The sequence below is a fragment of the Lates calcarifer genome, linkage group LG14 (genome assembly GCF_001640805.2).
Source record: "Lates calcarifer isolate ASB-BC8 linkage group LG14, TLL_Latcal_v3, whole genome shotgun sequence".
In the NCBI taxonomy this organism is placed as follows: domain Eukaryota; kingdom Metazoa; phylum Chordata; class Actinopteri; family Centropomidae; genus Lates; species Lates calcarifer.
Window position 1 is genome coordinate 5409659 of NC_066846.1, and position 27493 is coordinate 5437151.

The 27493-nt window shown below is 40.0% G+C and overlaps 1 protein-coding gene across 1 annotated transcript in view; it reads left to right on the top strand.

Annotated features, from left to right (window-relative positions):
* The window catches only part of LOC108902164 (dynein, axonemal, heavy chain 2), a 56973-nt gene that overhangs the window by 5512 nt on the left and 23968 nt on the right, over positions 1–27493 (top strand). Inside the window, exons 10-51 of the mRNA XM_018703907.2 lie at positions 107–312; positions 619–748; positions 1228–1410; positions 1553–1767; positions 1970–2116; positions 2763–2919; positions 3156–3265; positions 3637–3766; positions 4062–4250; positions 5014–5158; positions 5318–5510; positions 5659–5859; positions 6270–6426; positions 6912–7086; positions 7857–8020; positions 8411–8572; positions 8940–9043; positions 10274–10430; positions 11215–11297; positions 12727–12907; positions 13097–13235; positions 13658–13875; positions 14393–14485; positions 14632–14757; positions 15189–15299; positions 15586–15774; positions 16041–16144; positions 16315–16504; positions 16874–17054; positions 17263–17390; positions 18473–18625; positions 19270–19395; positions 20637–20855; positions 21205–21322; positions 21981–22117; positions 23143–23280; positions 24122–24280; positions 24491–24643; positions 24885–24976; positions 25164–25359; positions 26528–26752; positions 27035–27139. Of these exons, the coding sequence (XP_018559423.2) occupies positions 107–312; positions 619–748; positions 1228–1410; positions 1553–1767; positions 1970–2116; positions 2763–2919; positions 3156–3265; positions 3637–3766; positions 4062–4250; positions 5014–5158; positions 5318–5510; positions 5659–5859; positions 6270–6426; positions 6912–7086; positions 7857–8020; positions 8411–8572; positions 8940–9043; positions 10274–10430; positions 11215–11297; positions 12727–12907; positions 13097–13235; positions 13658–13875; positions 14393–14485; positions 14632–14757; positions 15189–15299; positions 15586–15774; positions 16041–16144; positions 16315–16504; positions 16874–17054; positions 17263–17390; positions 18473–18625; positions 19270–19395; positions 20637–20855; positions 21205–21322; positions 21981–22117; positions 23143–23280; positions 24122–24280; positions 24491–24643; positions 24885–24976; positions 25164–25359; positions 26528–26752; positions 27035–27139 (6489 nt within the window). The remainder of the gene's footprint in view (positions 1–106; positions 313–618; positions 749–1227; positions 1411–1552; positions 1768–1969; positions 2117–2762; positions 2920–3155; positions 3266–3636; positions 3767–4061; positions 4251–5013; positions 5159–5317; positions 5511–5658; positions 5860–6269; positions 6427–6911; positions 7087–7856; positions 8021–8410; positions 8573–8939; positions 9044–10273; positions 10431–11214; positions 11298–12726; positions 12908–13096; positions 13236–13657; positions 13876–14392; positions 14486–14631; positions 14758–15188; positions 15300–15585; positions 15775–16040; positions 16145–16314; positions 16505–16873; positions 17055–17262; positions 17391–18472; positions 18626–19269; positions 19396–20636; positions 20856–21204; positions 21323–21980; positions 22118–23142; positions 23281–24121; positions 24281–24490; positions 24644–24884; positions 24977–25163; positions 25360–26527; positions 26753–27034; positions 27140–27493) is intronic.

Here is a 27493-nt window from a genome sequence, read left to right on the forward strand (position 1 = left end):
TGAAATTGGGCGAGAGGCGGGGAACACCTTGGATAGATCACCAGGCCATCGCAGTTGATGGCTTTTTGCGATATACTATTATATATATACTCTTGCCTTCTCTCAGGTATGTGACTGCCAGCATCAGTTTGCCCGTTGGGAGGATGGTCAGCAGAGGGCCCTGCGATGCTTCAGTGGTTGCCAAGGACCAGAGTTCACCCGGTCCCTCCTGGAGATAGAGGGCAACTTCCACTGTGGCCTGCAGAACCTGCGCTCTGTTGACAAGGGCATCCTTGATGTCACAAATACCACGTGGTGCAATGAATTCAACAAGTATGTCTATTGCTCTTTAACACAATTAGATTAAGACTTAGCAAATATAATGTCCTAATGAAAGTATTCACCAATACCTAAAAATGTATCAGCTGTTTAGATGTTACTTGTACATGTTCATTCATATCTTGTACATGCAAAGCATGATTTTGAGTTACTTTAGCTTTAGTTGATCTCTCTCTGCTTCTCTGGATATTGGTGTGTCTAAGTGTGTTTACTTACCTGTTTTACTGGGGCGCTTTTGGTGTAATTATCACCATGCACATGTGTTCTCATCTGCGGATATGCACTTCTGTGTATACACAGGTTTCGTGCATTGATAAAGGATCTGGAAATTTTGATGCAGTTCCTGATCAATTCAGTATTTAAGACGGTGAATACAGTGGAGGAAGGAGTTCGGCTTCTGGACATTTTCAGGCCTATGTCTACTCAAGAGGTGTCTCTCTCACACACACACAAACATTCGAGGCCTCTGTTAGCTTTTACAACACTTACTTAACATTCATTACTCAGTTAAGCTCATGTTCTTGCCTCCTATTGAAGACATGAACATGACAATCTCTATAGTTCATGTAGCAATATACAGTCAATTCATTATTGGACACCTATGGTCTCTGCAGTCTGCTATGGCAAACCCACACCAAAGTCAATTTACCCTACCACTTTTATAAAGTACTGCCTCTTCTATCACTTTAATGTACTGAGGGAGAAAACACTTCCCATGTTTGTCTTGATGTATAGTTTGTCCCTATTATGTTGTACTGAGTATTCTTCATTAACCCCCAAGTTTGTCCCAGTTCTCAGCCTTAGTAGCATTCAGCACAATGCTCATTCTCTAATTCATATTCTATATTTTCTTTGTTTTCGCTTCAATTTATCTGCTCATTCTCTCCCATCCAATCCTCTCAATTCCAGGCCATTAAACGCACCACAGAAGAGAAAGCAGAGGAAGTGTACAACATCTTTAACAGGGAGCTCAAAATGGTCAACAAGGAGATGAACCAGAGGAAATGGTCCTCTCCTGACCATATGCCCCGGATAGCAGGCCAGGCGCACTGGTTGAGGGCCCTCAGACGTCGCTTAGACAGACCTATGGAGGTGAATCCATTAGATTACACAGTAGTCAGTTTTAGTCTTGGCACACACCAGTTACTGCCACTAGTGTTCAAAATGAAGAGCCTGCCTTCAGGACCTCCTTCCTTGACTTCTTCCTCCTTTGTTCTTTTTTGTTCCTTTTCAGGTGCTTCAGAAGGCGCACTTCATGCCTGAGTCATATAGCCGCAAGCAGGTCATTTACACCTATAGCCAGACGGTCCAGGTTTTGGATGAGATGGTGAGGAAAAACTTCAGTGAGTGGAACCAGAACCTGGATGGACAGTACCTCAAAAGACTGGAGCAGCCACTAATGGTGCGCTGCAAGGACAATTCCGCCCAGCTGGACGTCAACTTTGACAAGTGGGTTACACAAAGTCAACGTACACACAAGAGGCACAAAACACACTGTGTCTCGTACTGTATACTGTTGTCTGTCCACACACAAACCTACACACATACTGTGTTAACACTACATCAATGGCCACACAGTAGGAACTCAGATTTATATACAGATATCTGTGTACACTTGACACACATATCTTTTATGTGTTTTCTTGTCCAGCAACCTGTTGAACTTGTTCTCTGAGATCCACTACTGGGATCGACTAAAGTTTGAGATCCCCCAGAGTGTGTCTGACATTTACCAGGACAGGGAGGAGCTCAGAGGCCTGCGGGAGAGAGCTCTGCTGCTGGTCAGGGACTATAACAGGTCTGCCACTTACACAAAGAGGAGGAGAACAAACATGCACACAACACTGAACAAATATCAGCAGCCTGGTGTATTATTATACTGTAATTATCAGAATTTGTTTTTTGGAAGATACTGTGCCTTTAACTTCCTTCTGCACTTGCTACTTTTCCAATCAAATGAGAATGACATTATGATTGTGGGAGTTAGGAGTTTAATTAATATCACTTGCACACCTAGGAGAATTCTCATTTTCCATTGACTGCTTTTGTCATTTGGTCATTGTCTTTTTTCTTGCTGTACATTGAGCACATTTAAACATATTTTTTTTTTACTGTACTACAATAATAACCTATATACAAATAGTAGGACAGACCAGGCTATATAAGCCCTTTTTAGCAGCATTAAAATCAAATATTGATGTATTTGATCATGTGTTTCATCATGATGCCAAGTCCAGCATTACTAATCAAGCGTTAAAGTTTTTGCTTGTGACCAGTGTAGGACTAGGGGACCAGGGGATTCAATATAAAAGCGCACATCTACATAAACATTTTCTCAAAAGGGTTCTAGCAGTTGGAAAATCTTGCCTGTACCAGTAGTACTCAGTAAATGAAACACATTAATATTTATTAAATGCCCTTTGACCTGTGTGCGTATGTATCAGGATTATTGGAATGCTGTCTCCTGATGAGTTGGGTCTGTTTCGGGAGCGAATTCATTTCATGGATAAGAAGATTCAGCCAGGGCTGACCAAGCTCCTGTGGTTTTCTAAGGGAGCTTCTAACGTCTTCATCCGTGACTGTCTCCTGCATATTGACAAGGTTGTAACACAATATACACCACTTACTGATATGGGTATTAGTTCAATTTTATTGTTACTGCATTAGTGATTCAGACAGTCATAGTGGTAGCCTATAGGTTAGAAAAGTAGGTGAATGGAGAGTTATGTAATTCAGATCCCCTGACTGGATAAAAGAATGTGTTTGCCAAAAGTAATTTTTTTCCTCTACTCTCCTCTCCTCTCCTCTCTTCTGCTCTGCTCTCCTCTCCACTCCAGGTCCAGCTCATAGTGGATGATTACAAAGTTTCCAATCTATCCATCTCAAACCTCTGCCGCCAAATCAGTGAAACATTGCTGGTTATACTGGATGGAAAGACTGTGTACAGGTAAAAACAGTTGTTTCTTCCTCACTGCATGGTATGCTTACCACAGTAAACAGAAAAAAATAATAGTCTGCACATATCAGTAATTATTTTTAAGCCACTACTTGAAATATTTCAGTCATATTCATTTCATAATTAAACAGTGGGTTAAGTATATAAGTTGTTTGATTTTGCACTCTTCCTATTAAAATATCCATTCTTCTAGTCTTTTACTCAGTGGAGACAGCTCACTGTTAGGAAATAAGCAGCAAGCATCTCCACCTAATGACAGTATCTGGAATGATGCTCATGGGTTGCATCATGGATCCCAAATGATGCACATTAGTTTCAGCTGTTGTTTGCATCTTGAATGTTACTCCTGTTGCTACTCTTAGGAACCTGGAGTTTGAGGATGACCAGAAGGCTCACCAGCAGAGCACTCTCCAAATACTGCACTCAGCACACCAGGATATATCTGATATAATGACCCGTGTCTACAACACCTTCTCTAATGATGGACCTGAGGTCTGTGCTGTGTTTTTCTGTCATTCAGAATTTCATCAGAAATGCTCCTGCAGTTTGAGAAAATTGTAATCTGTTACATTTGTAAATTATTATTTTAGGTTTACAGAGACAGAAGCAAACATTTTGTCTTGCAGTTGTTGTAGTACTGACTCATAAAGCTAAAATAACTAGAATAAAACTGAATCAGAAATGTTTGCTTTCAAACACATGAAAGCAAACATTACATTTCTTCACAGATGCAGCCCAAATTTGCACTGTAACGACATGTGTGTAAATTTCTACTATGGTGTTTAAGGTCCAAGAGCACTGGTTGACCTACACAGAGAAGGTGGACCACATGGTAGAGGAAGCTCTTAGAAGCAACATCAAATGCTCCATGAAGAAGCTATCCAGGGCCATTAATGGAGACAGCAAGACATCACCCAATCCCTTGTTCAAAGTCCTGGTAACACTACGCCAGGCAACTCCCCAAACCACACCAAAGGTATCTGTATGTATGTGTGTCCTGATCAAACAGCATAGAACACACACTCACACAAACATACTTCATGTACATATGCAGGGCTGTAGTCAAGATGAAACAGATTGCAACCAACTAAATGTTTGGTCCTCTATCTCTCTCTCTCTCTCTCTCTCTCTCTCTCTCTCTCTCTCTCTCTCTCTCTCTCTCTCTCTCTCTCTCTCTCTCTCTCTCTCTCTCTCTCTCTCTCTCTCTCTCTCTCTCTCTCTCTCTCTCTCTCTCTCTCACTCACACACACATGCATACTATGACAGTGTAGGTATTACAGGCTTGGTTGTTGATGCCAAAGAAAGGATGCAAATCTGAGTACCAGTGAGTCAGACTCATCTCCCATAGTGTAGCCTCACTTGAGCAGTGTTGTTGGAGCCCAGCTTTGTTCTCCTCTGGCCTCTTGCCAAGCCATGCAATTAATTGATTACAACCTGTGACTGTGACAGTGCACTCAAACACACACACACAAGTACATAGTCCTCACTCATACTCTGAAGCATGGTGCTTACTGTTCACTTGCTGTGCACTGATTTGTCAAGGGGACAAGTCAAGGGGAAGGATTTTATTTTGGGGGTCATCTTTATATGTTTATTACAGTAGAGGTTCTGAATGGTAATGGCATTACTTTTGTTTTGGTGCACGCTTACCATAACACAGTCACTCACACACATGTATGTAAATTTTCTTGACAGCAGTGTGTGTGTGTCTGTCTGTCTGTCTGTCTCTGTTTTGACAGGTTGAGTTCTCCCCGACGCTTGGAAAGCTTGCTCAGATAGTGAACATCATGCCACAGCTCATCAACACCATCTCAGAATTTAAACGACTGCCTGAACTTCTCACCAGCAGACAGTCACAGGGGAATCCCATACACATCAACATAGGTTAGAACAAATGCCAGTGTGTTTATCTGACCTGATACATTATGGAATAACAGACAGTGATTACTCTGCAGTTGTATATTTATGTATATGTGCCCATGTCTATTGTCTGTGCTTCTACTCCTGTCACCACTGTCACCTTGGTCCTCTTTGATCCTTCAGAGCAAGACGAGGAGATAAGGAAGATTCAGGCTGCGGTTGCCACAGGAATGACAGCCAATGCCAGCCACCTGCAAGCCTATCTGAAGACATGGGACAAATACAGGGACATCTGGGAGATCAACAAGGACTCCTTTATACAACGCTATCAGAGACTAAACCCACCAGTCACTTCTTTTGATGCAGATATACACAGGTTCTTTGAAACAAAAACTCATTTCTAAACGTCACTCTTCAGTTGACCTGTTTAAGACGTTACTATGAACCACACATCAAGCATACAGATGTATTAATCGCCCTCTTCTGCTTTTCTTTGTCCCGTCCACTCTCTGGTTCACCCCCAGGTACACAGAAAAGGCCAATAGTGTTCAACAGGAAGAAACAGTATTGAACATCCGGTTTGTCATGCTGGACTGTTCACCACTCAAGTCCTCTTTGGTGCAGCACTGCAGTGAGTGGCAAACTAAGTTAACTCAGCTGCTCAGCCACATGGCCAGCACCCGCCTCAAAGAACTTCATGCTTCCTTGCAAGCCAATGCCAACAGGTGGGAAGTCAAATGAAAGGAGTTTACTTTTTTTATTATGGACAGTAGAGATGAGGAAGAGAGAGATCTTTTTAATATGTAAAGGTGTCAGGTTGTCTGTAGACAGAGAATCATGACAAGGAAATGTACTTGATTCTTTCATTATCTTTTGTCTGTTCTATTATTGTCTTGGAATATCTTAATCAAAGACATGGGCAGACAGAGTGTGCATAATATTTGGAGCATCTGCTCTTTTCATGAAATAGATTAACAAGGTTAATTCAGATGAAAAATATAAATGATTAATGTAACCTATCCTGATCTACTCAATCATTTAGAGAAATATGAAAATGAAGGGAAGAAGAGATGGGAAAGGAAAGGGAGATGGTAGTGTCAGTCTTTCTTGTGTTTATTTGACTGTGTGTGTCTAGACTGAGACAACCCCCCCAGAGTCTGGCTGAGCTTGGTGAGAGCCTGAAGCTCTTGGAGACTCTTCAGGGAGATCTGGCCAAGACGGAAGCTCAGATTCCTCTCATCCATGAACAGTTTGCTATCCTGGACAAATATGAGGTCCCAGTGGAACAGGCTGTAAGCACCTCTCTTATTAATAAACATACACATACAAACAAACACACACAGAACATGATACAGGACTATACATACACAAATGCACATACTATTGTTATGTATCTGTGACACACAGTAAATAACTGTGACTTTACCGTTGTGTTTAATACCCCTGTAATATCTAATATTTATGGAGTGCCAAGTAAAATACCTGTAATACTTGCTACAGGTTTTTCACATTTGCTCTGTTGATATAGACAGGACATAGAAGCAAGAGCCTATAAGCGTTAACTCGTCTCATCTAATCAAGACCAAGTTGTTGATTTTTAACCCTCCCTGAAGTAAAATAATGATGGAGTTTTGTACACACTTTAGGATTTCAGCAGAATACAGATATTGTCAAAACTCTAACTTCTCTGGTAGTTATGGTTACTGTATATCTAAACATGAACAAAAACTCAGAAAAACATTATTTCTCATCATTGTGCAACTTGTTTTACCCACAGGTGCAGGATATGCGTGAGATGCTGAATGGAGAGTGGGTGTGGTTCCAGCAGGTGTTGATAGACAGCGACATCATGCTGCAGAAACACAAGGAGAAATTTAAGAACAGCCTCATCCTCTCCTCTGAGGAGTTAAAGAAGAAGATCCAGACCACTCTTCAGGAGTTCAACAGCACAGGTCATAATTCTCTATCTAAGTCTATCATTAGATAGAGTTTCATACACTCATATACATTATCACTTCATCAGCATGGTCTGTGCATCTTACTGTTCGTCTGTCTCTGAGTGTCCCTACTGAGCCATTACTGATCCATCTAAAACCTCTTTAGATAGCCTGTATCTAATCTGTTCCTGACCGTGATGATTTCTGGCTACACTGCTGCTCATTTCCACAGCAAAAATGATGTCCCTGTCTGACATACACAATACGACTGATTTCCTGCCCCATCAGCATCCTTCCCTTCTCACCGCCTCCTCTGACTTTCCAACTCTTTTTGGCTCCTGTCTTTTTCCCTCTGTTTTTGAGTACTACCCTCTTTCCTTTCACCTTTGCTTGCTGTACTTTTTGTTAGTGTGTTATAAAGGTGGCTGATATGGAGTAAACCATCTCTCACATCAAATGTAATTTTACACAATAGCAATTTATTGTGACATTTATTAAAAATTGAATCTAGAATAATGGTGTATACCTAAAGAACAAGATGGGCATTATTCAGTGAATTTACTAAATACAGTAAATTAAATACCTGACCAACAAAGGTATTTGGCTACATTACTGCCAGACTAATGCTGTGAAAAAAATGCCATAAGACACTAGGATAAAGAGGGCATTATAAAATATGTCTTCCCTTTGTTTATGTGCTCTCGTGTGTGCACATACGAATATGGATGTTTGTCTATATGCTTTTTCATGTATGTTTATCTCCCTACATTTTTGTACACATACAGGTCCATTTGACAGTGCACTGAGCACTGAGGTTGCCTTGAAGCGATTAGCAGAGCATCGCAGCGAACTGGAGGCTCTAAAACAGGAAGAGAACACCATCGTTCAAGGGCTGGGCTTTTTCAAAATAGAAGAGCCCTCATCCAAAAGCATCCGGACGCTGGAGAAGGTCTGACACAACGCTAGACTCATAGTCCCAACATACTGTTTTCTTGCCATTATCTTATACAGACTACAACACAATGAGCAATTAATCCAGAGGTTACTGTGAACTGTGATTTTTATAAACTTGCTCAGCATATGTGAATGAACCAAGCAGTTTTGGAATATTTTTTAGGGGGTTTAGAAATGTTTGACAGTATATAATGGAAGGAAATTGATAGCATATGCGATAGAGAGGATGACATGCAACAAAGGTCCCATGCTGAATTCAAACCATGGATGCTGCAGATGGATTTTAGAGGAATAGTTTTTGTCGCAAAAGCTAGTCTTGTGACAGTAATTTAATGACTAAGTTTTTGTTTTTGCACGTTTGCTTGTGTCTGTATGTGTTGTGCAGGACATAGACCACCTGCAGGAGGTGTGGGAGATCACACAGGAATGGAATGCCAATTGGAACATTTGGAAGGTCGGTCAGTTTGCTACGCTGCGGACAGAAAACATGGAGAGCACAGCACAGGAAATGTTCAAAAAACTCCACAAACTCAAGAGAGAACTACAGGTCAGTTCTGCCAGCTTGGCTTCCTGCTACAGGGTGACAGTCATAGTTTAGCTGTATTACAATGCAGCAATTTACGTTTAGTTTCATATAAATACATTGTACATAAATGCTAAAACAATGCATTTTATTAGTACTGTATGATGTAGAAATTGTAATTTGGTGATGGTCTCTGGAGGAAGAACACAGAATAACACTTTTTATTATTCTGTATTATTTTATATATTTTGTTTAATTTCTGACCCACAAAGAGTTGCAGGATGCACAAACTTGGTGCTAATATCACAGAATGCAACCTATAAAACAAACTCTTCATCTGCTGTCATATGCATTACCCAGTAGTGAGGACATGTTCTTTGTCTAAATGCAGGATAAGAATTGGGACATAGTAGATTTCTCCAAGAACAAGATTGACCAGTTCAAGCGGATCATGCCTCTCATTGCTGACATGAGGAACCCAGCCATGAGAGAAAGGTACTAACTGAAACAGAAGTCTCTATTTACTCTTCATAGATAGTCAGATAGTTAAACAGTAGTAAATGTCTTTTTATATTTATTTAAGTATAAGCATATTACATATTACAGTGTTTAGTTCAGTCTGCTCTTGCTGTTTGTTCTGCTGATTTCTGTCCACTCCCAGAAGACCATCCATTGGCTGCATTCTGTCCTCATCCTTAGATAGTGGTACCACATTTGAATATGTGCACACTGTCTGTAAAGAAAAGAAGCAGTGTCTTGTTTTGCCTTGTCTTGTTTATTTTGTTAAAATTGCACCACCAAAATGTATTTCACTGGGTGAGGCACTACTTGATTTGGGAGGAAGCCAAAGGCAAACATGGAGAGCGAGTTAATAAATAGGACTAAACACAGAGTTAGTCCTGATGCTGCACAATAAAATAGCCAAGAGAACCCCCCCCCCCCCAAAAAAAAAGCAAAACTCATCCTGTGCTCAGAATGCTGGTTGTTATGGTAGTTGGGAAGGGTAATGGAAAAGAAATATGGCAAAGAATAAAAATGGTGTATTCATTTCATTGTTAATATCAAGTTACTGGGGTCTCAAATGAGAATGATGTTGTGGTTAAAAAGAAGAAGTATAACCAGGAAGTGTTAGCTGGCACAGATTCTGCTGTCACTTCCCTCCCTCTCTCTTCTCAGTGCCAGCTGTCAGTTATGTCAGTCAGTGTGCTCCTGGTGCTTCTTTACTGAGCTCAGAGTACAGTGGTCCATCTGTCATGCCCAGATATCTCTCTGTTCATATACATTCCAGAAATATCCCTGGTTTTGTATATTATTTTATGCAGGGTAAGCAGTCACTAGACTTTTGCTTTAGTTCACTGTTGCTGCAGTGCCACAGTCACTGAGAGACATTTTTGTCCTTCAGTCCTACATGTAGTTAAGTATGTAATTAAACATTTTAAAGTTGTAATGTGAAAGTTTTACTTTAACTTTGCTTGTACAGTACTGCCACATTATAAATGTTGGTGTACTGTATTACCATATAGTAAGCATGTGTTTAATGTGTTATCACCTCTGTTTGCTAATGACAAATGGTCTAAAGACTTTGTTGGCCATATGTTGTACACATTTTAAAGCCTTTTGTGACTTGAGCTTTATAAATAAAATGAAATCAAATAGACTTGGTGATAGTCACCAGGAAGGTTGAGGGCTAAGATTAACCATACTTTCAATGCAAATTTCTTTCAGACACTGGAAGCAGATCTGCGAAGAGCTGCAGTGCTCGTTTGACCCAACCAGTGCTGAATTCACCCTGGAGAAAATCATATCTCTGGGTCTTGACAAGTATGCAGATAAGATCTGTGAGATCGCTGGAGCTGCCAGCAAGGAACTCTCCATAGAAAAGGTCCAGTCTCTTCCTGTAGTCCAGACTGACACTTAGCATTTTGTAGCTTCTCTTGCCATTCATTCTAAGAAGGATTTCACCCAGGAAACTGGTAATCAATGTAGGAAGTGTAGTGAACTAGTTCCTCTCCACCCTCCCTTTATGTCTGATTTTCTTGGGCAGCACAGCCATGAAGCTCATGGAGCAGCCATGTCTGCTTCTCAACCTGTGTCAACATCAATACTGCCCCTTTTCCCTTTTCTTTAACTGTTTTATAGATGTATTTATGCACATGGAAGCACAGTGCAAATTTGTGCTGTGTCGCTCCTTTAATTTGCACTGGCAATCTGCATGTGATTAGCAGCAGATTCACTGAAACAGCAGGTGATTTGCAATTAGAAACTGGGACTGCATTCTTGGCACATTCTGTAAGTGAAGGAGGACCTGAGAGGTGCAGTCATGTGATGGGATTTATTTGAGATTAGCCAGCTCAGAAAAATTATCAACCCGTCAGATTCTTAAATTGAAATACTCAGAGGGTTTCCTTCTTAGTGGAACCAAGCTGTGCCTTGTAGAAAATTACTTTTAATATAACTGATAAAACTGTTCTTTTTCAAATAGACAGTAGACAGTACAACTCAAAGCCAAGATTTGTAGTCTCATGTCATTGATTATCTAATCATGAAAATGTATCATAAAGATTATGGAAAAGGAGCTTAATGATACATTTTCATGACCTCATGTTGCCACCTCTCAGTGATGTGCTCTGTCTGATAAACATTACTCTTTGTGTTTGATATTTAAGAGTTTGGAGGACATTACCAAAACATGGGAGGAAACATTCCTGGACATAGCGCCTTACAAAGATGAAGGCCACTACAGGCTGAGGTGAGAAAGCAAGCCTTGAAGGCACGGTTGGGTGGAAGGTTTGAGAAGTTAAAACTCTAATCCAGGCTGAAACTCTCTCCAGCTTAAGGTCTCAGATTTGTGTCTTCATTATTCATTATTTACCCAAATTACTAGATCCCATAGCTCAGTACAGCTCAATGGTACCATTCAGTGATGTCTCTAGCTTTGTTTGTATATAGGTGACTTTAATGCCTCTGGCTGTATTGTAGAGATCATACATGATGCTGAAGCCAGAATGAGCTTTATGTTAACAGCCTTGTTGATGGAGTCAGAATTAGGGAGTGAGTGTGTTAGTTTCTCATCAGCGATGAGTGAGCAGAACTGAGCTAAGTGAGCGGCAGCTTGGCTGATGGAAGTAGGAATGCCAAGGCCATCTGCTGCATATAAAAATGAACAGAGACAGACCTCAGGCCCACTCTAATTAGAAGCTCAAGTCATTGCCACTGATTTAGCAGAGGGGGCAAGGCTATAGCCAGCCTCAGGCCCATAGGAAACATGATGGAGAGGGGCAGGAAGGAAGAGAGGCACAGTGAGTTTGTAATTCAAGAACAGAGAGTGAGGACGTGTGTGAGCAACAGAATATGAAGCACATATAATAAACTCTTTTGAGAATTTAACCACAAATAAAAAGAGCTACAATAAACAAATGTCAGAAAACTTAATATGAATGACCACTGGTGTATATGTTTGAGGGCAAATGTGAAATTTATTTTATCAACTTGTGAACAAGGACAACATATTTTTTTTCTTATGATCTACTTTGTTTACTGAGTAATACAGAGCAGGCCACTACATGCAATAAAATGCCCCCCAAGACTAATGTCTCAGGGCATCTTCCAATTTTTCAACAAAACAGACATAGCTGATTAATAAAAAGACCCAACAAATAAGCGTCTGGTCCACCTTTGCTATCTTTGCTAAGACACATGGAAAAGAAATTGGATCTTTACAATGCAAGGATGTCACAAGTATCAGAAATCACCCATGCAACTTTTTTATATTACATGACTTCATCATATAAAATGACATAGTGATCAACACAGGCTTCATTTAAATTTACTCATGGGATTTACCTTATGATGTTTGCAAAGGGAGGTTAGTATTATGAACATCTCTCAATATTATGCAGTTGAAAAATGTAACCGTAGAGCCTCAGAAACTGCCACCAAGGTGAATTAAAACCTTTTTGGCACAGTGTTAAGATAAACGTATTAGTCCTCATAAAGATGGGATTTATTGCAAAATGGTGCAACTGAATTGGATTACACGAAACTGTACAGGTTTACCTAATAAATGGATAACTTTATACCTCACTGACTTTTTCCGCTGTGTAAATGTGTCACAGTTGGAATCCATTATAAGTGATCATTAGCAGTCATGTTTAATTCTCTACACCTGTCTCTCACAGGGGCACAGAGGAGGTTTTCCAGGCCCTGGAGGATAACCAGGTTGTTCTGTCCACAATGAAGGCTTCTCGGTTTGTCAAAGCCTTTGAGCGGGAGGTGGACTGCTGGGAACGCCAGCTGTCACAGGTGCTGGAAGTTGTTGAGATGATCCTCACTGTGCAACGTCAGTGGATTTATCTGGAGGTACAGGAAACACTTAACAGACTTTTCTAATTTCTTTCACAGCTCCCTGAGTTTGGTTTTCTCACATATGTTTTATTCCTGTTATGAAATCATTTATACCATTGCTTTTTTTGGATCTCTTGTACAAGCAGCCTCTTTTCACTACCTACCAGTCATTGTGTTCATATTTCTTTGTTTTCATCCCTCTAGAATATTTTCCAGGGAAAGGACATCAGGGAGCAACTGCCTCAAGAGTGCAAAGAGTTTGAAGATGTTAGTTCTAGTTGGAAAATCATCATGGGCCGACTTCATAAGGATAACAATGCTTTACAGGGAACACACCACCCTGGTATGACAACATACTGTTTCCTCAAAGAACATGATGTTATATTTCTTGAATTCTATACCTATATGTAAGTGTAAAACAGGTGTAGACAAATAGCCGGTTAGAAAGGTATTGGTCAGGAAAGTCTTGACTACGTCTAAAGTCTTGTCAGTCATATCTCATATCAAAATTAGTGTTGTAAAAGGTGTATAGCTGTTTTAAAAGGTGTCTCATATGTCATCAGATTAAATGTCTATTTGAAATCTGAAGTAAAGAAGATATGAAAACACATATGTTTAAAGAATAGTTCAGGATTTTGTGTGTTAAGAAACTAAATTGTGATGATGGTGTCCTAAGAAAGGTCTTATTGTTGTAATTATATAAATAAAAACAATATTCAGAATTTAGTGAAGCCCACAGTCGGCCTCTTCTCTCTTGTCTTTCAGGCTTGCTGGAGAAGCTATCAGAAATGAGTGCCAAGCTGGAGGAGATCCAGAAGGCTTTGGACATGTACCTGGAGACCAAGAGGCAAATATTCCCAAGATTCTACTTCCTGTCCAATGATGACGTGCTGGAGATCCTTGGGCAGTCACAGAACCCAGAGGCAATGCAGCCCCACCTGAAGAAATGTTTCGACAACATTAAGAGCCTGCGTTTTGAAAAGGCAGGGAAATTGGTTAATCAAAGGCACACATATACTTAGTAGCCACTGTCGCTCTTCTTGTGTGATAATGTGAGTAATTAAAGGCCATTTTAGTATGATTAGATGACTAAACTTGGCATTTTTACATGGCTGGTGATTCTTTAGCTGAAGTTATAATATACATTATATTACATTATAATATACAGTATACAGTATGCTCCAACAGAAAACCTATAAAAGAAAGCAGGGGATATTATATTTATGGAAATTTATTGTAGTTTTATAGTAGGCTGTGCTTTATATAACAGGACTAATACTGTATGGTGAGCACCCCCCTCATACACTAGCCGCGATTCAAGATTTTTTTAGACTGAATCTTGTGCTAATTGATCTTACCTCTTAATTTTTTATTCATCTCATTTGGCAGTGTGGCATTTATTTCCCTATTTAAAAAATCTGTTTTCACAATATACAAATGGAGATTTGAATGGGCCAGTATATACAGGTACAGAAAACTGTGTATGTATGTCTTCTATAGGTGGGCAGTAAACCATGTGCCAACGGGATGTTCTCTGCTGATGGGGAGTTTGTTGACTTCATCCAGCCTGTGCACCTGGACAGACCTGTGGAGGTACAGCAGTGATGATGATACTGATTATGATCAGATCATGGTGATAAAGGTTCAAATGATGATAAATCAGAGAGAAGTCAACAGTTAAGAATTTTATGGTGGAAAATTGTGGAATGTGATCACCAGCTTGTTTTGTGTTCATGCAGATATGGCTGTGTGATGTTGAGAAGACCATGCAAATCACACTGAAGGAATTTCTGAGTAACTGCCTTGTAGCCCTGAAGAAGATGACAGGACAGAGAGACAAATGGGTCAGAGACTGGCCAGGACAGGTACATTTATCTTTGCTTTTTCCCTCTGTAATTGTCTGTTCTGCTTTTATATCTTGAAAATAAAGCAATGTAAATTGATTTTAAATTCAAAATTCTGAAAACATCAAGCATTTATTATCTTTGCTCTTTTCTCTCAGTAAACCTGATGTGCTATATGCAATGATTTTACTCACTTTACAAATCCTAATTCCTGCTGAACTCAAAATGACACCTCACTGATTCTGTGGGTTTTTCACTAAATCCATTTCATTGGGCTGTGGTGGTAATAGCTTGCTTTAAGGTTCACAAGGTGTACATTCACATAATTTTAGAATATTGTCTTGCTTGTGAAGATAATGGATAATGAACTTCAAAACAGTAGTATTTTAAAGTTAAAATAGCTACCAGATTCTTTAAACTGAAGGATTCAGTTCTTCTTAAATGTGTTTTAGATGCTGATCACAGCCAGTCAGATCCAGTGGACTACTGATGTCACAAAATCTCTCATTACCAGCAAGGAAAGAGCTGACAAGTCCTCTTTGAAGTCCATGAAGAAGAAGCAGGTTTGGTTGACTTTTTGTTCTTTTAAACTACTCTAGTTTTTTATGTTTTTGAATGAGCTCACTGTGATGATTTGTTAAAGCGCCTGTCTCCATACAGTAGGATGATTTTTAAAATGTTTATCTTTTATTATGTGTGGCTGTTATGATTAGAATCGTATGCATATTCAGTATTTTTAGCCTTGTTATGTAATGTTTCAGCCTCCTTGACATGGATAGCCAACATAATGATGTTACGAATTAACAGGCTTGCAACAAACTCCTTTGCTATAACTTCTTTGTTTCCTAGGTCAACATGCTTCATCGCTATTCCGAGACCATCCGTGGCAACTTAACCAAAGTCTTACGTCTGAAGATTGTAGCACTGGTCACAGTAGAGGTTCATGCTCGGGATGTCATTGACAAGCTGGCCAAGGCAGGCTGCAATGATGTCAATGCCTTTGAGTGGCTCTGCCAGCTGCGATTATACTGGGACAAGGTATGCTCTGAGAGAGATTAGTAGCTTATACTGTTTCAGTAGTTTGTGGCAGTTCCAGGAACACTGAAAAACCTCTGCAATATAGGTAGTCTCTTTGTGTTTCACATTTTTTCATATTAGCAGCATTTCTCATTCTTCACAACTCAGTTTGCTGACCTGTCTAATGACAGCAAGAGATTAGTTTTGCTGAGCTGAGATGACTTGGAATGAAACCAAGAAAAAAACCCACTGGTCCATTTTCTGTTTTGTTTTTTTTCTCCCAACAGGATGTGAATGATTGCATAATCCGACAGACCAACACACGTTTCAGATATGGTTATGAGTACCTGGGTAACTCTGGACGGCTCGTCATTACTCCACTTACTGACAGGTCACAACCAATCATTCAGTCAATTTGTGCAAAGAAATGCATCAACACATAAATCAATCTGCCACATATCAGTGAATTAATTCATTCGTAATTTAGCTTAATATTTCAGACTGTATCAGACAACCAAATGGAAACACCATATATATAATTTCCATTGTTTGACTGTCCAGGTGTTACATGACTCTGACCACAGCACTCCATCTCCACCGGGGGGGCTCTCCTAAAGGCCCAGCTGGTACTGGGAAGACAGAGACAGTAAAGGACTTAGGCAAAGCCCTGGGCATGTATGTCATTGTAGTCAACTGCTCTGAAGGACTAGACTACAAATCCATGGGACGCATGTACTCTGGCCTGGCACAGGTAGGTACAAGTGGGCAGTGTGATGACGATGATGTGAGAAGTGAGTGAAAAGTGGCCATAGTTTTCAAAACTTTGTGTGACAGTGTTCTTCATAATGTCCAGACACATGAATAAGTATATATATGTTAGGGATAACAGATTTTACCAACTCTCTCTCTCTCTCTCTCTCTCTCTCTCTCTCTCTCTCTCTCTCTCTCTCTCTCTCTCTCTCTCTCTCTCTCTCTCTCTCTGTTTGTGTGTGTTGACTATAGAGAAAAACATAACCCTCGCAAAATGTATCAAGTGGATTTTTTTTTTTTTTTTTTACTGTGTCTCTGTGTAATTTAACATTCTAATTTGTTTGTAATTCATTGTGTCCACACTGAACAGACAGGAGCATGGGGGTGCTTCGATGAGTTCAACCGAATCAACATTGAGGTTTTGTCAGTGGTGGCCCAGCAGATCCTCTCCATCCTGTCTGCCCTCTCAGCTGGACAGTCCAAATTCTATTTTGATGGACAGCACATACGTCTGGTCTGGTCATGTGGTATCTTTATCACCATGAATCCTGGTAAGTCAACAAATGCAAATGGTGGAAGAATTGACATTTGAATCATATTGAGAATACAGAGGGACAGAGGACAGGTGAATTATGAAATAGTTTGAGACATTTTCAGTGGATGTTTTGATATTTATCTGTCATGAAAGCCTGTCATAATTGGTCTCATTTCAGTGTTTGTAATTATAATTTTTTCCCTCCGTTTGTATTTTTTCCCTAGGTTACGCTGGTCGCACTGAGCTTCCAGACAACCTCAAGTCCATGTTCAGACCAATCTCCATGGTGGTACCAGATTCTACTCTGATTGCTGAAATCATACTGTTTGGGGAAGGCTTCAACAACTGCAAGGTACTATGAGTCAAGAAAATGTGACGCAGAATTATCACGTTGAAAATGAAGTGATGTACTGCCATAGTTGTTCTTTGTTGTTCTGTAACAAATTGAGATCGGCACTTAAAATTTGAGGATGATTATGTACTATTCATGTTTAGTACAGGATGTGCTTTTGAAACTGTTTGACAAGCACAAGTGTTGGACCACGATGATTCTGTGCAGCAAAACCCTGATCAGCAGCAATATTCTGTAGCCCACATTTCTCAGCTGGTTACAAAGAGTTGCAGTTTATTCAGGAACATGGCAATAGTACTCTGTGTAATTATAAGGAAATCTCAAGTCTCAGTATCAAGGCCTTGTCTGTGTAGTGAATGCATCAGTTATGAATACACCTTGATTTATGAAGTATATCTTGAATCTTGGAATATCACAGCCCTAATCAAACATCCTGCTTCTTTTATGTGTAGAGCTTTGGCAGGGCCAAGGTGTCAGAGCATTATTGTGTGTATTTATGTATGTGTTAAACTGTGATTAGTACCACAGTCACATTATTTTCTGGGACCAATTACTGCTGACTCACAAGGGAGATATTCAGCTATTCAGTGCCCCATTTTTAGCTAATTACTGTGGTGTATAAAGGATGGACAGATATACATTGCATATTGTATGCATGAAAGACATTAGCATGTTATATAGACACAAAAACACTGTTTGTCACATGGCCTTATTTGTGTTTTTATTTGAGGATCTTTATGAAAGACTGCACAGACAGACAAATGGAAAACACACTTGCTCAGTTCACATTATCCTTGTTTGCTGCAATGCAGACTGGCTGTATGGCTGAACAGATTGATGATTTGAGACGTGTCTTAAATATCCACTGAGGCAGGGAATGGGAAGGGATGGATTTATGTTCAACCACATACTCTACTGGCGCACTGCTCTGCAAGTCACTGAGGCTTGTCTCTGGTTTATACTGCAAATTTTAATCCTGTTTAAGCTGACATTCATCCGCACCACATCTCCCTCTTTCTTTCTTCCTTTTCTGTCTCTGTCTTTATGTTGCTTTACTTCTGTCTCCATCTTTGTTCTCATAGCTCCTGGCTAAGAAGGTGTTCACCCTGTATTCCTTGGCAGTGCAGCAGCTATCTAAACAGGACCACTATGATTTTGGCCTGCGTGCTCTCACCTCCTTGCTTCGGTATGCTGGAAAGAAGCGCCGCGCTTGCTCCAATGTTCCTGATGAAGAAGTAGGTCTTTCTCTCTATCTCCCTTTTCTCTCTCTCTGTCTCACACACAAAATGGGTTTGAGGACTTGCTAAGACCAGATCAGAACCCTTAAACATTAAAACATAAACTAATGGATGTTGTTTACTAATGCAAAGAAATTAAAATACAGACATTATGGGAGTAAAAGTAAATAATTTAGCAATATGAAATACTAAATTCTTTAAAAATATAGGTTCACAATTTTTCAAATCTTTCCTATATGAACACTGAAGCAGGCTTTTCTGGCTGTAATCACTCCATCTGCTCATAACAACCATTAAGACATCCCTTTCAATTCAACAGTCTGAGTTAGTCAAATCTAGTGTCTTTTCAGTCTTAAATTCCCTCTTTGTTTTACTATGCTGTCTCTGGAAATTTAAATAGGGGATTTAAGCCCAAAAAGGCTAACTTGCATGGGAAAAGCAGACAGTTGCTATGACTGTATAAGCTAGAATGTAAACCCAAGCTGGGCTGCATTCTCTGTTTTGACATATTGTCTATCTACAAAGTTTAATCACTGGAGAACCAGGACCAGGGCATTTTTTTACTGAACTAACTAAGCTCTAACAACTAAACTAAGTAAGTGGTATAATGAGTGACTACTCCTTTGTTTCTCTGTCCTCAGGTCCTGTTAATGGCTATGAAGGACATGAACATTGCGAAGTTGACGTCTACTGACTTGCCACTGTTCAATGGGATCACCCAGGACCTGTTTCCTGCTGTGGAAACACCCATTATAGATTATGGCGAGGTTAGTTCATCAAGATCAGCAGCTGAAATCATCATCCCTGCAGAGAGCTAGTGTTTTCTTAGGTTTGCCCTGATTGTATGGCCTTGTTTCTTTTTCTTTGTCTGCAAAACAGGTAAAGTAGATGCAAAACAAAGTACAGTTCAGCTGCAGTTCACTTGTCCCCAGAGGTTATCCTGAAAGCTGTCAGCTTCTCTTAATATTCATTGTAACATAAAATTCATACGTAAACAGCTCTTACCAATACAGGAAATTGTAACTCAGCACTGCTATTACTGCACTGAATCTAATTATAAAGATAGCACACAAATGCAGGCTGAATAATTAAGGCAGCTTTGATGTAGCACTTCTCATCTTTGCTTGGTTTCTTGTCTTGTTAATGTATATTTATCATGTAACTGTGCTCCTGGTTGTGCATCCTGATCCAGACAAGAGTCCATTGGCTGGGCAAGAGTGTATGTAGCTGCCCTACATATGACACCTTAGGAGGGTGTCATTAGTTGAGCTGAGAGGCCTCCCTACTATGAATGGACTCTCAGCCTTCTGCTCTGATACCTGAAGTGGAGCTGTCTCTCCTCTCTCTTTGTATAGGCTATAGGAGGAGTTCAGCTCTTCCTGTTGTATGGTTCGGTTCTTCCTGTCTGTTGTCTGGCTCACTGTCAGTCATCCACCTGTCTGTCTTTATGGTTGCTTTTGTACCTTAGTCAGCGTCTGTGTACCTCAGGATAGAGCTATAGATATTTGTTATGCTGTGAAGTGAGGCTGCTTTCAAAATAATTCCATGACTACTTGTTTTTAACTTTCTAACTCTGTCAGTGCAAGTGTACTTCTACAGTTTTACAAAATACTTGGCAGGTTGGTTGTTCCAAGCATCTTGGGGATTTTGCTACAGTTGCTCCGTGGATTTAGGCAGTCTCAGTAGCTTCTGCCTTGTCATGTCTGTTGTGGTCAGACCATCTGTTGCTGGACTTGTTCTTCTTGTTTCTGAAGAAAATCATTTATGACTCTTGTTGTACATTTGAGGTTATTATACTTCAGAATGAATGTCATTCATGAAAATTAAATGAGATGCCTCCCTGGTGTTGTGGCATGATGGATAAGAGTTGGAACATCAAGTGCTGTATGTATTCTGGTTTGACCTTGGTACAGTATATCATACATATAATTTATATTATCACCCAGAGAATCAGCATTTCTGACCCATATCTGACTACCTTTGTATGTTTTCTATCATTTTTTTACAGTTGAAGAAGGCCATAGAGGCAGAGCTTTGTCAGAGTGGTTTGCAAGTGACTCCTTTTACCATGACCAAAGTTATTCAACTATATGAGACCAAAAACTCTCGACACTCCTCCATGCTGGTAGGCAAGACGGGCAGCGCTAAGAGTGTTACCTGGAAGATCCTGCAGAGTGCCCTCACTGCCCTGAACCTCAAGGGAGTGCCTGGCTTCCAGCTGGTCCACGTGAGTGTGGATAGAAAAAATACACTATGATTTTTTGCTGTTTTAATCCAAAAGAACACCCTGAAGTCTCACTTTGAGGGGTATATTCCAGATTCAAATTCACACAAACTGCCAAATAAGATCAGGTATTTATTCTACTGTTTTGAATTGTCAAAGAGAGCTCCCAGCATTATTGTGGAAAATCATGAGCACAACATGGAGTTATGGGACACATTATGAGCAATATTATTGTGACACAACATTTCTTGCCATAGAGGGCTCAAATATTGAGGTACATTTATCTTTCACTCTGCACTTTGTCTCATATTTTTATCATCTTTTTCATGCTTTGATCCTTGTGGCACATCAGGAGTATCCTCTGAACCCCAAGGCAATGAGTCTGGGGGAACTATATGGAGAAAATGACCTCTCTACCAATGAGTGGACTGACGGAGTGCTATCCTCTCTCATGAGATCAGCCTGTGCAGGTGTGGACACCAAAACACAGTACATAGTAGGGACTGATGAATCTGATGAAAGAGCAGAGAATCTGTATGTTGCTGTGCTGTGAATGTTTTCCTTATCCATCTTACGTAAACTTTACTGAATAACAAACTGATGAGGGATTTCACTTATCATGGTATTGTGATATTGTGGCTCTAGACCCACAGGCATCTTTTTGATATCACAGTAGCCCTCTTTTTAAATACTGACTAAACAGGCAAAAAGTCCAGGCAGAAAAGTGGAGTTGTAAGTAGCTTTCTTTTCCTTGCCAGACCTTTTGGCAGTTGTAGTAAAGTTACTGGGAAGATGATTATATGTAATCTAGCACAAAACACTATAGTTGCAAAATGTTTTTTGCAACCATAGTGTTTGGCACACAATAAACACAGGCCAGACAAATGCTTTTCTGGTGTTTTAGTGATCAATATGTAACTTATTTTCAAAACAAATATCCAATGGTTCATTTTTTTATTATGATGTTTTTTAATTAAAATGTAAACTGGTAAGCATTACATACAGTAGACAAGTTAATCTTACTGTTTTAAAGTTGTTAGCAAAATGGACATAGTATGATCATTGCTACTGTAATTGTATGACGCCTATTTTTTCTGTCCCATGTTGCACCTCCTCTCCATTCTTTAGATGAGAAATCAGATGAGAAGTGGATTGTGTTTGACGGGCCTGTGGACACACTGTGGATAGAGAGTATGAACTCTGTTATGGATGATAACAAGGTGCTCACACTCATCAATGGAGAGAGAATCTCCATGCCTGAACAGGTGAGGACAGAACTGGAAACCTGACAGAAGGGCCCTTTCCACTGAATTGTCTCGGTGGGAGAAACACGAGTGTTACTAATAATGTTAACAATGGCTCTGTTTAATGCTAGTGTCCCAGTAAATCATGACAGTGTGACTGGAAGTGAAAAAGCTAAATGGACTTCAACCATCATTACTTTAATTATTTACATGTGTTCTTCCTACTGTGACATGTCAAGATTTCTTCTGTTAAAGAGCCTTTTTAATGTTGGAGCATGTACACATTGTGTTACATATTACAGTGGAATTCATATGTTTTCAAACAACAGGTAACTAGATATTGCTAAGTTACACCAATTTCTAAATCAAAAGTATTTTCCCAAAGTGAATATGCAATGATTGATTTTGTTCTGGGCTGCAGCTAAAAGTTCTCCAAAGGAAACACACTGGGCTGTTTTGGTTTCTGTCTTGTAAATTCGACAAGGCAAATGCAAAGACAGGGTAAGATTAATAGCCCAAAAGTGAGAAGGAGCCAGCATATTCAACTGGCTTGATCCATTTAGATGAGAGTCTGGCTCACACACAAGAAATGGAGCAAAGTGACAGCCAACAAATCGCTGCTATGTTTGTGTGCTTTATATAATTAAATGGGGGACAGGGCTTCAAATAAAAAATATCTTACAAACTAATGAGCTGAAAAACAAATGTCCTCTCCAGAAATACTGACAATAACCACTTATGTGCATGATAAAAAAAACATCATTTAAATTAATTGACCTTGCTGTTTTTTTGAAATTGATCATTCTGTCTATAAACAACTGCTCTTGTCTAGTGTAGTAACATTCAAATTGTAACAACATTTTCAAAAATTCAACCTTTTTGAATAGCATTAATCTGGTTTGATACAAGATTGTTTATGGTCCCAGATAAATAAACTAATAACTAAACAAAATAGAATTAATTACCATATATTTTTTAATCGTTGTCAACCATACACAGAAAAATTATCACAACAGAAAAACAATACACACATTTATTTCTCATAGGTGTCACTGCTGTTTGAAGTGGAGAACCTGGCAATGGCCTCTCCAGCTACAGTGTCTCGCTGTGGGATGGTCTACAACGATTACACTGATCTGGGATGGAAGCCTTTTGTTCAGTCCTGGCTGGACAAGCGACACAAGGTACATTGCACTTAGTCATAATAACTCATACTCTTAGGGCTCAATTGTCCTGCAGGGCAAACACAGTTTTTATGCAGTTTTCATTGGGTTCAAGTCTCTGTCTTTAATGTGACTTCCTGGCACCAAATTAATGTATTTGTCCAATGTGGGAGGAGGGGCACTGCTGAGTCTGCGTTTATGCTGATTAGACGGCTCGTTGTAATTTTGGTGCTCATTTTGGCACAAAATTGCACTGGTGTTAAAAGCTGCTCAGACCACCTCTCATCGCAAATGCAGATGCAAGGCAATTTTTGTGGTTTTACTTGGCAGAGGCAAAGGCACACACACACACACACACACACATGCTCTGGCCTCTTTCTGTTTGCAGTTCTTTTTTCCATCTACTTCAGATTTGTTTGTGGATCAAAATACATTTTGAGAAAGATTGCAAATAACATCATCTACATGAGTAATAACCCGATGATCTGCCACATAAGCTTTCTTCCCTGCATAGCTGATTAAACACATGTATTCAACACAACAGTAGAAATGACACAAGTTTCTTCTACGGTCTCTGATTTGAGAAATGTGCTTTGCATAATTTTAAAAACACATGAAAACACATGATGAAAAAATTGTTGGTCACACCCATCTGTGTTTGTGACTGGACATTTTACTTGTGTTTGTGTCTGCACCCAATTTCAGGAAAATAGAGCCCATGATCTTTTTGTTAAAGAACACATTTATTAGAGGAATACAAGAAAACCTTTCTGAATGACACTCGTTATAATCCCTTATTTTCTGGTACCTGCTCTCTTCCATCTCCCGCTATTGCTCACTCCTTTGCTCCATTTCTCCACAGGCTGAAGTGGACCATTTAAAGCATTTGTTTGAGAAATATATGGAGAGCACAATGGACTTTAAGAAGAATAACTGTAAGGAGCTGATCCCCATCACTGAGCTTAATGGAGTAACCTCTCTCTGCCGCCTCTATGACTCTCTGGCCACATCCAGCAATGGGGTATGATAAATAAAGTGCAATCTGTAACCTCCACTTCATTTTGTAATTGTTCCTATGGACCATTTTCTAGCCATGCTTAAATGTTGATCCTTTGGTTTAACTGCCTCAAGACACTGAAACTAAGCCACAAATTATTCAACTCCACTCCATAATATTAGTAAGTAAAACTCGTAACAGATGTTGTCATTTTCTCATCCTCCCTTTCTCCAGGTGAATATTTCAGACACAGAAAACTTGGGCAGGATGGTGGAGCTCTGGTTCATCTTCAGCCTTATCTGGTCCGTCTGTGCCTCTGTTGATGAAGATGGGCGCAAGAAGATGGACAACTTCCTACGAGAAATGGAGGGCACTTTCCCCATCAAGGTAATTACAACTACAATAACCTGTTTTTCTCATCACAGTAACATTGCATAATATCAGAATGATGTGTATATGGTCATTGAATGGCAAGCTTTGATTGGATTGATATAAGCATTTTAAATGCATCACAGGCAAAGTAATGATAAGAGATAATACTGTACAACCTCACTTTGAATCTGAAAACTGATGAATCTGTCTTAGCAGGCACCAACATTCTCAGAGCTCTTTATGTAAATCCTTTCAGGACACAGTTTATGAGTACTTTGTGGACATCAAGAACAAAACCTGGGCATCTTTTGAAGATAAGCTGCCGAAGGGCTGGCGCTACAATGCCAGGTAGGAAACTGGGTGGTATGATGTCCTGACATTAGCAGTTGTACAGCAGTGAAGTGTATGGATGTTTTAGCCATTTAATTCTCTGCCAGTTCATTTACCTTACTTTCACTTTTGAAACCAAGTAAGTACTTCATGATATACCTTAAATAACATCTATAAAAACAGATCTTTCTGCCCTCTCCTGCAGTGCTCCATTCTATAAGATTATGGTTCCTACAGTGGACACAGTTCGCTACAATTTCCTGGTTAAGGCTCTAGTGTTGGGTCAATACCCAGTGCTGCTCTCTGGGCCGGTGGGCACTGGTAAAACCTCAGTGGCCCAGAGTGTCTTGCAGGGTTTGGATAATAAGTGGACTGCTCTCACTATCAACATGTCTTCACAGGTTGGTGCCTTTGCATGGTTTGTGTGTGCCAGCTCTGTGTTCTTGCTCCTCTGTCCTTGTAGAAACTAGTTTGCCTTAGGAACGAGACCATTATTGCAAAGAAAGATCTTTTTGGCTGGTGCTTAGGTTTTTTAAGCTCTCAGTTAATGACCAACACAGGGGTTAAGGTTAGGTTCAATGAATAGGGAATTACAGCAATGTAGTCTAACAGGGTTGATAAAAGTATAGTAAATGTGTGAATTTTGTAACAGGGATGGTGTGCTTTAATTAGGTCTTTAATCTCTTATTTGTCTCTCTTTGTTTGCACGCGTGTTTGCCCTCTTGACTTTCCTTGAAGCTTAGCATTATAATTGGAATAGTCTGGATTGTCTTGCTGTGGCAGACATTTCTATCCCTTGGCTTTGTCTCATTAAAATGAAAGATGGATCCATATAACTACCACTTTGTGGATTTGTACAGTATATTGAATATTATTTATGTCCACTAGGCTGCAATACCCACACTGTCATAGGGTATGATCTATATATGCTCTATGTACAAAATTCACCTACATGTCCACAGGCACACACACATCTCACCTATATAACTATGGATGAGAGACACTCAGTCGCAGCATGAGATGCAGTTGTGTATAAGATTGAATACAGGACTTGGGCGTACATTTGCTGGTGCATATTTGTGTGTGCGTGAGAGAGTATCAGTCTACATCCAACCAACTCGTAATAGCCTCCGTCTTGGCTTCACTACAGTTAGAATAGAAGTGACATATTGCTTCAAGGTGCTGCAGTTAGACTGAATAATGTCAGTGCTGGACAACTCCATCCATCATCCATGGCTTTTAGAGAGCCAGGAATGATGGAGTCACTCATCACCCCACTCCTTTACCATTTTCACCATCATTACCATGGCCCTTTCCCTGTCCCCAGCCCCATCCAGTCATCATCACCGTTACCTCCAAAGTCCCAGGCAATTACTACGAGCAACAGCACTCACACACATAGTACCTATATAGACACTTACATGTTTTACAACAAAGTTCTTAATGTAGAATTTTATTACCACATTGTTTATGATGTTTCAGACAGTTGTAAGGTAAACAGTGAAACACATCATTTCATCTTTGTGTTTTGGTGTTTTTCCGTTTCTCTCTGTTTCCACCACTGTCCAGACCACCTCCAATAATATCCAGGCCATTGTGGAGAGCCGAATAGAGAAGAGAACCAAAGGCGTGTTTGTGCCAGCAGGTGGGAAGCGCCTGCTATGCTTCCTGGATGACCTCAACATGCCAGCCCATGACCTCTTTGGCTCCCAGCCACCGCTGGAGCTGCTGCGCCTTTGGATCGATTACGGCTTCTGGTATGACCGCCAGAAACAGACCCTGAAGTTTGTCAAGGTGAGAAAGGGCATTCAGATAAGGGTGGGAGTGAGGTCTGTACTTTGGTGTGTGTGAGATTAAGATATTATCATTTTTCTGCCTTCTTGGTGCCTCCCCTATAATTACCTTTTAATGAACTTTTTTTTAAGTATGTGGGACAAGAGCTTTAGATGTGAAATATATTTGATTTAATTGGTGTGTGTTAATGAGAGGCCATTCAAGCCCACCTTTTTCTTGTGTCTGTGTGTGTGTCTGTGTGTGTGTGTGTGTGTGTGTGCGCGTGCACGTGTGCTTTGTTAGGACATGTTCTTGCTGGCATCGATGGGGCCCCCAGGTGGAGGGAGAACTCACATCTCTGGCCGCTTACAGAGTCGATTCAACCTCATCAATATGACCTTTCCTCATGTAAGTCCTCTCCTCTGTCTTGTCCTGCCCTGTTCTGTCCTGTCTGACATTTCTCTTTTAGCACAAAATTATACTAATTAACAGATTTTTACTGACAGGTACTGATAGGCACTGGAATTTATCAAATATGAAACAAACATATAGACAAATTAGCCAGCAATGAAATAAGAATATCCAGGATTTATAAGTTGTGTCAGTTTTACTTTTTACTTATCTAAGTAAAAGAGAGTAGAGAGTCTCGCTCATTTTAGCATCTTCTGTTTGTCATTTTATTTGTATATTTCCTTCCTCTGTCATCCAGGTATTTCTGTGCATTTCAGCAAGGTTGATTTCTCTCTTCCACCTAACAGATGT